Source organism: Ceratosolen solmsi, unplaced genomic scaffold, assembly GCF_000503995.2.
Source record: "Ceratosolen solmsi marchali unplaced genomic scaffold, CerSol_1.0 scaffold56, whole genome shotgun sequence".
Lineage (NCBI taxonomy): Eukaryota > Metazoa > Arthropoda > Insecta > Hymenoptera > Agaonidae > Ceratosolen > Ceratosolen solmsi.
This window is the reverse complement of record NW_011948425.1, coordinates 7,358,774-7,370,901: the sequence shown is the minus strand read 5'-3', so window position 1 is coordinate 7,370,901 and position 12,128 is coordinate 7,358,774. Positions and strand designations below refer to the sequence as shown.

Sequence of the window (12,128 nt, the reverse complement as noted above, 5' to 3'; positions counted from 1 at the left end):
GCGAGAGTGAGAGAGAGGTAAGTATCGAGTCATGGACGAGTCCTCAGGAGTGACAGGAGGTAAAACGCCATCAAAGGTACGCGAGCTAGCCTGACGCCCGGGATATTTCGTGTTATAGGGGCGTGGCACAACCCCTTATCGACATTATGATAAAGCTCACCGAGGAATCTGATAAAGTAATCCGCCGGCGGTCGCAGGACGTTGCGCGCCCAGGTTGCCCTTAGGACCTCGAGGGCGCAGGGTGGGCCTCCGACCATCAGGATGCCGGGCGCCACGTGGCCTTTGTACCTTAGCTGCTGGGTAGCGTCGACCAAGGCGTCGTTCCACCAGCATCTTGAGTTCGCTTCCAGGAAGCTCTGCGAACAAGGAAGAGCCATAAGAATTAGTTATGGTCGGAAACGTTGTTCTCGTAATTTCTATATTGGGTATCGAGTCGTTCGCCTTCGGCCAGCCTCGATAATTGCTAATTTGCATGCTTTAAAGTCCCGAATCACATACAATATCCGACGCAGACGTGGATTCTTCCGCCTTGAGAACCTGAATCGATAAAATATCGTGTCTTGTGCAATAAATTCCCCGTCTTTAAAATCGTCGTAATGTCCAGTTTACGAGGACGCACTAAAAATCAGCTCGCGGAAGAGGACCCAGACGTGGCAATCCCGATCATATTTACGACCTCGCGATAGGAAACCTCGCTGGATCTCCCGCGGTGAAATCTACGAGTCGTCCCCGACCGCCAGTACAAATAGAAAAGAGAGGGTAATCAGATGGGCGAGGAAGCGGAGGGAGGGGGTACCAAGTCTTTTACGACGCTTTAGCCAAACGGTGTTAGGGGAGGAGTAAGTACACGAGTAAGTGTACGGGGGAATAAAACAGAGCAGACGAGACCAAAGCAGACGCCACTTGTCCGCGAGGGCGAGTTTTTGGGGTGCGTCGGGCGCCAAGGCCACTTCCCTTTATCGAGTCATTAATTCGCGTCGTCGGTTTCCCTCGTTTCTTCATCCCTACCATTCCCCAGGCCACCCACCGTGAAAAAATCATGTGACGAGCTCGCGAGAATTAGGCGAGACCCTTTCTGCTTCCGCATCTGCGTAGTTAACGACTTATACTTTCGGAAGACCGTATAAGTCGAGGAATATCGTGGCGCGCATAAATCACGTCAACTCTTACAATTGTCGCTTCGGCCTATCGAGTCGATCGCGAGAGCCATAACCCCGCTATTTCCTATATGGCTATTTATTATATGGCAATATTTCCGCTCCGACTGTTTTTCGATTTCCCGGACGAGAACGGGGAGGGCTGAGGTGGTTAAGTGCTGTTGGTGATTATGATGGTGGTTGTGGTGGTGCTGATGGTGGTGATGTGTGTATGTGTTGTCGTGTCGGATGGGGAGGGTGATGGGAGGGGGGAGGGGGGTAGATAATAGGAGCACCTCTCCTCCTTCGTCCCTCCCTCAATGTCACTGATAATTGGTGCCGCCCGGAGCTTGTTTGTTACAAGACGAACGAGCTCCTCTTATCTCCGCCGTTTCCTCTCGGTCCTTCGAGATAATGGAGCCAGGACGATGACGTCTCTCGGCTTCGGGCACACGAGGCGATGCGCGATCGATCGCTCGTTCGCGGTACTTGTATTGCGGCTCGACACGACCCTCCCTCCCTCCAGGACGATGTGCTCATCAATAAGGCCGCGCACCAGATACGGGACGCGGTGCGACCGATAAGATAGTCGCGACAGCGCGACACGAGAGACTTTTCTAGCCCCGGAATAAAGCCATCGACCATAGGCTCAATCGACGCGGAGGCGTCGGTAAAAGTTATTAGAGTCGCGACTGCCCGGCTGCGTCGGTGCCGAGATCGCCATTATCCGGGCGAGTTTGTCCGTCAACGGGTGTGAAAATCAGCCACACCGGGATAAATGATAATCCGAGAGCTGTGGCCGTTACGTCAGCGGCACGTGTGACTGACAATTAAACACCAAACGTCTACTATGCGGATCGATGCAACGTGTTCTCCGAACCCTCCACCTTCGTCCCACCACCGCAGTCGGCCGCACCGTGATTTACCCGCGAGGCCCGGCTGCCCAGGGATTAGCCTCAGGAGAGTCGAGCGATCGCCATTGACAAGGAAATTACGAGTCCACGGGGAAGTCGCCGCTTTATCGAGCCTCGGCTCGTCTCGTCCATTCGTCGGTCGTCGGCGTTTCGGCATTTAACGACGCTGTGTCAACGACCAACGGGTTACACGATCGGCGCGCAAAAGGAGAAGTGAAACTTTATGATACTGCAGGTGCGCTGATTGCGCCCGGCTCGTGGTCTCCCGATCTCACTTTCCGTACCGGCGATCATTTTTCTTCCACGGCTACCGATGATGATAATACGACACGCCTCGCGGGATCGCCGCCCGCCGAAGAAGAAATCCATATCCACTTTCTAATAAATAGCGAATTCATTTACTTTGGCCGGCGATCCTTTCCCGATTCTCCTTTCCGCTAAATAATTTCAAACGCACGCGCCCTAATTAATCAAGATCGTTCGTACAGTGTGGAGCATGGACGGCTGGAAATTATTCGCCTATTATCCGACTATTAGCATCTCGTTAATATCCTTTAATATAGCTTGTAAAATCTTGGGTGGGAGGGGTGTGTGGAGATGAGCACCTGTTGCGGGCGGTATACGTTGAATAACGAGCGATTAATCGTCAATGCGTGAAGTGGCCGCTGTGACCCAAGGTTTAATCGTACTAAATAGCGAGTTGGGACGCAGTGCGTCTCTCTTCGCTGGGAAAGCCGCTCGTTAATTTTCCATAAGACGAACGGATCGCGGCGAGCGGCGCTATCCCGTGAAAGATTGTACTGACAGGACTTCCGGTTGTGAGTCTCTGCTTTCGAATGCGCGGCCGCGGCACCGGAATATAAAGCGATTGCTTTTAAGCGAGCGTCAATTATCGAATTACGGATTTGGCCGCAAGAAAGACTCGCGGCACGAGACGAATTACGACTTACGGTTTTCACCTCCGGAGGCTCGTGTTTCGCGAATACGGTCACTGCGCGGCCGATGCGAGAGGGGCGAGAGGGGCGAGAGGAGAGGGGCTCCGACTGGTAATGTAGCAATGAGATTGTTGGGCATCGATTGGCCGGACGAGGGCCGTGTCGAGATGAATTTTTGTCGCGGATGATTGCCGAGCGAGTCGTCGCCGAGCTTGTAAGTTGTGCACCCGGGCGCCACGCGCCTACGGTGCGTTAACCCCGGCTGATCGATCGTCGCTCAAGAGAAATTATCGATCATGTACGGTTCAAGAGGAGCCAAGAGTCGCTGCGACGCGTTGCTAATGAACATTCGGACAGGGAGGACTATGGCAGAGTGCCATTAGCGGAGAGGCGAATGGGAATAGAGAGAGAGAGAGAGAGAGAGAGAGAGAGAGAGAGAGAGAGAGCGGAAAGAATAGGCTCCGCGCATCCCCCAAACCCCTAATTGCCGTCAGTGGAAAATAAATCGATCGGGTAGCGCCGCTTACGTGAGAGTGAAAGCGCTAGTTACGGTCGTGGAATCTGCATTGATGGACCAAATGGAAAGTCAGTTGGGTTACGAGTTACGTCTCTCTTGGATGGCGGGATTGTCAGGTGCCAGGGACAGGCGTCGTTCGATAGTCGCGTAGGAAAGCGCGAGATCGGAGCGAGATCGAAGGGCGATCGAAGTTCCCTGATTTACGCTCGTTGCGTTGCCCTTGTCTCGAGTCGCCTCCACCGCCACCACCGCTGCCACCGCCAACTAATTCCGCATCTGAGAAGAGATCGCGCGGGTTTTGCACGCAATCCGTGCTACCGCGGCCTTTCCTTTTCCGCTTCGTAAATACTTTTGCTATTGAGCTACGTCTTTCTTTGCGTCGTTTAATTTTCTATTCCGGTCCGCTCGTCCGCATTGTCGTGTTCCGCATCGTATTATTTAACGAGCAGAATGAACGAGCTGTTTATGTATATGCGATTGGAATACGACTAATGTGTACGCCGAACCACTCGACTTCCATTAAAATACTTGTAACATTCTAATTGTAGTTGAATTGCCGATTAGTCGCAGCCTGCCCGTTCGTAGGCTTAGCACTTTCTTTCACCATCATCAGCTTAGAACGATTATTATAAATGATCTAACGAAGGACGTTTATGCGTATGTATTCTAAGATGCGACACTTCCAATGTATGGATTGGACTTATTGGCCAGGGATGCTGCTAAGGGAGTCACCTTAATGCGTGAATTTCAATGATAAGCAGCTAGAGGCAGTTGCTTATTTGTCCGATATATATTTGCACGAAGAAATAATGGAAAAATGTATTGAAAACCATAGAATACTTTTACATCTCGTTGAATATGCGATTTAATTCAATCCCAACAAATGGTATTTGGTTGTGCCATTGAGTATTGATGTACATACGTGTATTTAGTTAAAAATCTGTTGGAAAAATTCGTTATTAAAGTGCAACTGATTTAAAAGGTAAATGCAGACGTGCATTTAGGAGGGAATTTATTGATGTAGAAAAGTGGTTTAACGCAGCGTCAATTATTAGCTTCATACTATTCAATTGAATCTTCGTCGGCGCTTATCGAAATCAATTTAATACCTCACAATGCTAAAAACCAATGATAATGAATCGTTCTAACATACATCTGAACAGTACTCGATGAAATTTATTGAATAAAGGGGCGTGAAAAGATCATACGAAAAGCAAAGGTAATACGTTAAAATAATAGAGAAATATTGTGGCCAATATTGTGGCCAAAGACACCTTTTCTTTTTATATTCCCATTTTTCTTGTCTTCCTTTCCCAAAGACCATTCGAAGATTGTTTGCAAACGATGCTCGAAAAGACGGAAGGTAAAGCAATGTAATAGAAACTAAAAGTGACTTTATTAGAATAACCATCTGTTGCGAAGCGTATGCTTAATCAATTCACTTGTGTGCCGAGTGATAACATTCGTCTTAGGCAACTACATTGGTCCTGATTAAGAGTCCCGGAATTACGAATATGTTTGGAAGCAACAAAACATTCGAGAACACGAATTAGCGGGCTGGAGGGGCATGGTGGGGCGATGAAAGCTACAATGGACAACGAGACTATTTTACAACAGCGAGCAGCGATAGGAGCGAAAGGTCGAGCAAATTCATTATAAATTAATCATCGTTATTTGTCAGCATAATAATGAGGAACAAAAAAAAAAAACGATGCAAGAATTCCGCAACATTTTCGACCAACGGAACCCGCTAATTTCTATGAAATCTTTTATGTTGAAAGTAGCGTGCGCAACGGAGCCGAGGAATTTCCGTCCCGAGGCTCCTCAATCATCATTTTCTATGCAGTTATCAGTCACTCATCATTCGCACAGATTCCTTATTATTCTCCCCATCGTGACCGGTGAAAAAGAATAGTGTCGCCCGACGTCGTCGTTTATTGTGAGAGCAACGCACGTAGAGATATATAAACGGCTAATTAAGCGCTCTATTTGACGGGCTGTTGAGCTTTGGCTTACATTACGTCTACCTAACGAAGCGAGCGCCGATCGAAGAAAACGGCCCGCACTCCTTATCACTCGGCCAATTTCCCGGAATTTCCGCGCTTTACGTAGCGATTAGCTGACGGGTGGGTGAGTCGGCGGCGTGAGGCCGACGCGCATCCCATCCGCTTCATCTTCTACTTCTTCTTCTTCTTCTTCTTCTGCTTCTTGTTGTTCTAGCAGCCTCAGTCAGCAGCGTCCGCTCGGGGGCAGCGCGGCATTCCGCAGCGGTAGCTAAGGAAGATAAGCAGCTTCTCTCGTTAATGCTTTATCGATCGAACGAGCCAAGCGGCGAACGGTACAATCTGATTGTCGGCGAGAGACAGGCTGGCGGTGCGCACCCCTTCGTTCGAGCCTCGACTTTTTCCCCAACCCCCACCGCCGATGCCGATAGAGACGGAGTATTGGCTAGACCGTTTTACTCGACTCCTTCTCTCTCTCTCTCTCTCTCTCTCACACACACACACACACACACACACACACACACACACGTAACACGCAGACACCGTGTCAGTCTCTGTCTTCTCAGCCTCCCCCTCGCTCTCATCACGTCTCGAGGCTTCTTCCCTGCACTATTGATTCTCGTAGTATTCGCGTTGCCGCGTATCTTATTCCTCTAGCGCATCTTCGTGCGAGCATACGGTCGCTCGATTCCCCTGATATTTTGTTGGTGTGTCGAGGAGGTTGAATCGTTCCGATTATTGTTGGCGCATTACCTCCGCAATGCGTTGGAATGGCACGAGTCGACGAGTGGGACCGAACGCTGCTTCACTTTGCACGAGTCACAATCGTCCTGCGGTGAATAGAGCGATAATTATGCTAATAAACCAATCATTTTTTCTTCTTCTCATCATTTAATTATCTTGACTTGTGACTAAGGCCACACTAGCAAAAAGCGCAGCTTAATTGTATTGGCAAACGCGTCCACGTCTTCAGTTTTTCTTTTCTCTTACAGTTTATTCGCTCATCGAGCACTCCAACTGACGGCGCAGAATCGCACGATTAACGAGCCATTGGATTATTAAGTAGCCGTTATTGTTTTTTCGCTGAATTCGCGCGCTACCTCGCGACTGTAATTTCCAGGTAAGTTGGCAATGCGAGATTATCGCCGTTACAGCAGCAAATATACAGCGCCAGCCGACTCTTAAACGTAAAACTAGATTTTATACATTCATGAGCGCACGAGATTGTAGGTGTGCGCGCGCGTGCGTGCGCTCAAGGTGTACGCCTATTCCAAGGCTCGCGTTTATTCATTCGGGCGTATATAGCGACTAGACTATGTCCCCCTCCCCGTCTAATTGTCTTATTTATCATAAGCATAATGCAGAGTCGACAGCCAGCCTCCGAGCTAGATTTCGTTATTGATTTATGTGGCCGCGATGAGTGACGGAGCTTTCGTATAATCGGGTTAACGTGAGTGTCTCTCGTAATTTTCGGCGGGAGACCGATCGATCGTCGTAGCGCTCTATTATTCGACGTTCCAGCGTATCAGCGTGGAATAAAGGATCGAGTGTGGGCCACGAAGGGCTCTCGAGCCACCTCCGATAAATCCGCGTTCTACTTTATTATGAACTTTTCGTGGCCGCGGAAAGCCAGCGCCGAGGGTTTCGACTCTAAGATGCTAAGGGAGGGAGTGTACGACGAGTGTTTGTTGGGGGCGAGTGTGGGGAGTGGGTTTGGGAGAGGGGCGGGATCGCGACGCATTAATGTCGAACGAGTTTACCTTGGGTAAGCGCGGGTAATTTATTGTATTCGTGCGAGCCGCCGCCGTCGGCATAACGGTACGACTAATCAGCGAAGGCTGCGGTTTAACGGGTCTCGGGCTACGGCCAGCACCCAGTGACACGTAACTCCCGTGCGGAGGACCGTTTTTTGGCTCGAGTCGCATTGATGCATAGGCATTTTAAAGCCACAAAGGTATTTACGCAAGTGAATTGTTCCATGTGCGAGTGCAATCCATTGATATCCACTGGCAGTTGGAAGGAGGTAATAAATTGCGCGAGATTGGTGATCGGCTCGTGCCAAGAGGCCGACGCCACTACGACTAAAACATTTGGCACGATGTTTAAGAAAGATTGGGAGGGGGAGGGTAAGATAATCAGAGAGAAAGAGAGAGAGAGAGAGAGAGAGACAAAGAGAGAGAGAGAGAGAGAAAGAGAGAGAGAGAGTGAGCGAGTGAAGTGGCAGAGGGCAATGTATTGTACTGCGGATACTCGTTACCCCGGGGAGATTGTTCGATAACTGTGTTAAGATTATTTATTAACAGTTATTGAATATCGTTAACTGTTAATGAATGCAAACAGCTTCTTTACAGCGCACTGCAAATGTATGTAACACTCACTTAATCGGAATCGGCGCGAGCCACATGTCTTTAACTGTAACTCGGTGACTATTCACTGATTTAAATCTGTGGCGCGGAGCGAATCGGGTCGAAGTAATGGGCTCAGCAGTCTCAAAGCGTCTTTCCTTCCTCCTATAATTATTCAAAATTTATGCTGGAAATAAATATTATTACCGATAAATATACGATAGTATACGCGTATTCCAAATCTTTTTACCTTGACCGTTAATTTGTAATAATGTGCGCCTCACGAGACGTAAATTTGAGGCCAGTCGAACTCTGTCTTCACAAATCGTAATAAAGATTAAAACGTACGAGAGTAAAAACTATAGCTGTTAACAGCGTCTCTGTGTATTCTCTTAGCAAAATCGTTTTTAATTTCATAAAAAGGATATTGATTGGAAGGTAGTGAGTTACAAATTTCTCGTTTATTTACATTTTTCTCTCAATTTCCATCGCAAATACTTTCCAATCGTGAACATTTCTTATATTATCTTGTTCTTTGGCTAAAGAGAGACAAAGCACTTTTAACACAATCACTAAATCTCATTTTGCCCTCATCTTCGTGATCTCTGTATTTCATCTTTTACATAAGGAGCAAAATTTTGTAAAACGCTCAATTTTAATTTATAAATAGACTGTATAGTCTTAATAAATTACGATAATGCAATGAGAGCTCATTCTCCTTGGTTCTTAAACTATTTATCATTGATTTTATTTTAAACTGAATGCCGTATCTCCGTTGCTGATTCTCAATGCGACAAAATAGGTGAGGATTAATCAACATTACTTATTCTCCATTCTTATTTTCACATATAAAATAATTAATTTCACCGAGTTAATAAATACAGTCGTTCAAAGTTGATGAGTTTGCAATTGAGTTACGTTCAAAGAGAATTTCCTAAGAGATAAAATAAATCTTTATGCAGGACTATACGAATTCGGAATTATTAATGTTTCAATTGTATACAAGTAGAAATAAAGTGAACGTCTACTTTGAATTTAATATTATAGGCATTTATAGATAATTGAGGCAAGACAAGGCACAAATACGAGTTTGTGGGAGAGCCGATATTGCTGCGAACCTTGGTGTAGAATGCAATTGCAATATAATTTTAGGATTGCTAAGCGAATATGTAAGTTGGAACATTGTCGAATTACTTGTAGTCTTAGCCTCAATGCCAGATGCACACGATTTTCTTTCTAATACAGGATACATTGATTACGTATTGTGTTTGCATTATTCCGACATGGCCTCCACAAATTTCTCGAATATTAATCGCACGCTTCATAAACAACACAATATAAATTATTGAACGTAATTATTTGAGATAATTATTTATTAATATTTATTTCATTTATCGATGATTCATTTACAATATCGTCGATCATGTATTTATGATATTTCGTAAAATCGATGCTTATTCTTCATCGTCGATTAACTCTCGCTTTTTAGACGCTTTTTCAATAAGCTTTAATGAAATACATCTCTAATTAATTATAGCTATTAATTTGAAAATTTTTACTTATATCACGCTCGAACTAAAGGGCGCTCGTATTAAACATGTAGGATTGTGTATATTTATTTAGGCGATGATCGTGATAAAAACAGCTTTATTTCGCCCCTTATTCGACTGCTACAGGATATAATGATTTTTACTGTCTACTTGATATTTTTCTTTCCCATCCACGTACAAAAGTACTTTCACAAGATTGCGCACCGTCATAAAATGTACTTTAACAATTCGTATAATATAAGAATTGCCGAGTTAAAAAGAAAATTCTAAATAAAGTAGGCTTGGGCTAATTGTGGTCGCGATTCTTCCGTATGGAAATATTGGAAAAATAATGTTGGAAAAATATTGGCTGTTATAATAAGTGTCAATGATTTGATCATTATGTTAATCTTTACGATGTTTATGTTAAGGGAACAAGATATCAATAAGATTTTTGTTTGACAGGATTAATGATCGACGAGTATATAACTGTTACATAAATACATATAGCCATGTATTAGAAAATTTCGTTGCAAGCGCGGAATTAATTTAAGAAAAATATTAAACGGAAGAAGACATTAGGATATCGAATGTCGAACCATGTAAATTATTTTTCAAAAAAAATAAAATAAAATAAATAAATAAATAAATAAATAAATTCGAATGTCGAACCATGTAAATTATTTTTCAAAAAAAATAAAATAAAATAAATAAATAAATAAATAAAATAAAATAAAATAAAATATTAATAATAATTCCTTTCAACATTAAATTATTAAATGGTAATGGCTCGGATTACATAGTCTTACAAGTGGCAACTCGATTCTTATCGACAGACGGCAAGTACTCAAAAAGAAATTATTCATATTAGGAGAAATAATTAGTAAAGTGGCTTTCTTTTCAAGGCTTACTTAAGATTGCTGCTCTTAAGATACAAGGATTATTTCCGTTAAAGCAAAGTCACATGAAACTACGAGCACGCACCCACAACTAGACATGCAAACTCATATATAAATGTACTAGCGGGCGTAGTGAAAAAAAAAGAAGACGAAGAAGATAATGATTGCTCGGAACAACTGGAAAATAGCATCCATATGTGTTTTTATGGATGCATGGTACGTTTCTACAATGATATGGCCTTATATATGAAAAAGCGTAAGGAAGAAAGAATAAAATGCCGGAAAAAACGGTGAATATCGATGTGCTTAGAATCATCGAAACGAACAAAAAAAAAAAAAAAAAACAAAGGGGGAAAAAAGCAAGAAAAAGAAAAATAAGGCATGACTCTGCTAAAGTGATTGCGCTCGTTATTGTCCCTCCAACTTTAGCAGCGTTATAGTCATTTGCGTAATTTAGATGCCAAAAACTGATAACTCCTCCTAGTCAATCCTTTGTTCACTTAACCAAAAATTTAAACAGCAGTTAGACGATGCCGCTTTAAACAATGGATACGCTGACTCGGCACATATTTTTTTTGCCGAACTCGCTAAAATTCTCCTAGCGAACTTCATCTCTGCTGATGCAGCAAATACGGTATTTATAGATTCAGCAAAGTGATTTACCGACTCAAAAATTTAACTAGATCAAATTAATTACACCCTTTGCATTTACATTACGATGCTAAATGTCTTCCAATGCGAATCAATACTGTTCTTACTTGGCACTAAAAACATTACTACGATAGCCATAAAACGAGAAACGAATAGCTAATTGTCATCGTTATCTCGTCGACAATTTCCAATTCCCGCAGCTTCCTGTCCTGTAATTCTAATTCTGCCCCAAGTGACTGAAGTTTTCGGCCAAAGAAGCAACAAAAACAAAAAGCAAAAAATATAAAAGCGCGGCCGAAGGCACATCACGGAATTAACGGAACCCCATTATACGACCGTAAATAAAATATCGCCTATCCAATTGCCGCTCACTTAGAGCTTCATTGAATTTAGATACTCGTAAAGTGATAGGTGCAATTTGACGTTGTACAAAGTTGCGTAAAGTGCCGTTAGAGCGGCTCGATCGTCGACGCGCAGCCTCACTCACCTGAAAGAGGTTGTAGCCCTTGTCGAACATCCACAGCTCGTCAGCAGGATGCTCCTTGCAGGTGTCGTGCTGGGCGGAGTTGAGGATGTGCGGGGGTGGGCCCCTCGTTAGCTGAATGGCCAGGGACCTCTGGAGGATGAGGAGACACCGGGAGGGGCCCGGGCCACCGGGCCCCGTACCCTCGTCCATGATCGAGGACATCGCGCCCGGGAATTCCGCACTAGCTTCGATTATGGGGCGGTGGCATCGCGATACCTGCAATCAAACATTAAGAGCACCGCTGTTTAGTTATGTTAAGGATGTCGCTTGCTCCTCGACGCGGCGGAGAGGCTTACACGCACCAATCCCCAATTCCTAATCCCTCTCCCTCTAGCTCGACAATCAATTAAATTTAGCTTACGAATTAATATAGCTCGCCAGTTCTGCTCCAACCTTTTTATATACATATTTTACTTGATTATTGTGCTGGGACTTGGGGGGGGGGTACGTAAAACTTGGACAGTCAATATTGTCTATCGCCTTGTCCGGCGAAATTTAAATAATGTAAAATATGCCGTCGCTGACCGGCTAAACGGCGTAGTCAATTTTTATGGCCATCTTTTTAACCAGATTTTTAATCAAGATGCTCCGAATGAGCTTGTTATTAATGGACATGGAGATCGGATTTCAAATCAACATAAAAATACTGGATCGGTTGTATTATGCAACGAGA

At 44.6% G+C, this 12,128-nt stretch overlaps 1 protein-coding gene across 1 annotated transcript in view; it reads right to left on the bottom strand.

The window, feature by feature from the left end:
- The window catches only part of knockout (Stork-head domain-containing protein knockout), a 71,350-nt gene that overhangs the window by 31,136 nt on the left and 28,086 nt on the right, over positions 1 to 12,128 (bottom strand). Inside the window, exons 2-3 of the mRNA XM_011500557.1 lie at positions 11,417 to 11,671; positions 161 to 356 (exon numbers count right to left, since the gene is read on the bottom strand). Coding sequence (XP_011498859.1) covers positions 161 to 356; positions 11,417 to 11,617 — 397 coding nt within the window. The 5' untranslated portion in view covers positions 11,618 to 11,671. The remainder of the gene's footprint in view (positions 1 to 160; positions 357 to 11,416; positions 11,672 to 12,128) is intronic.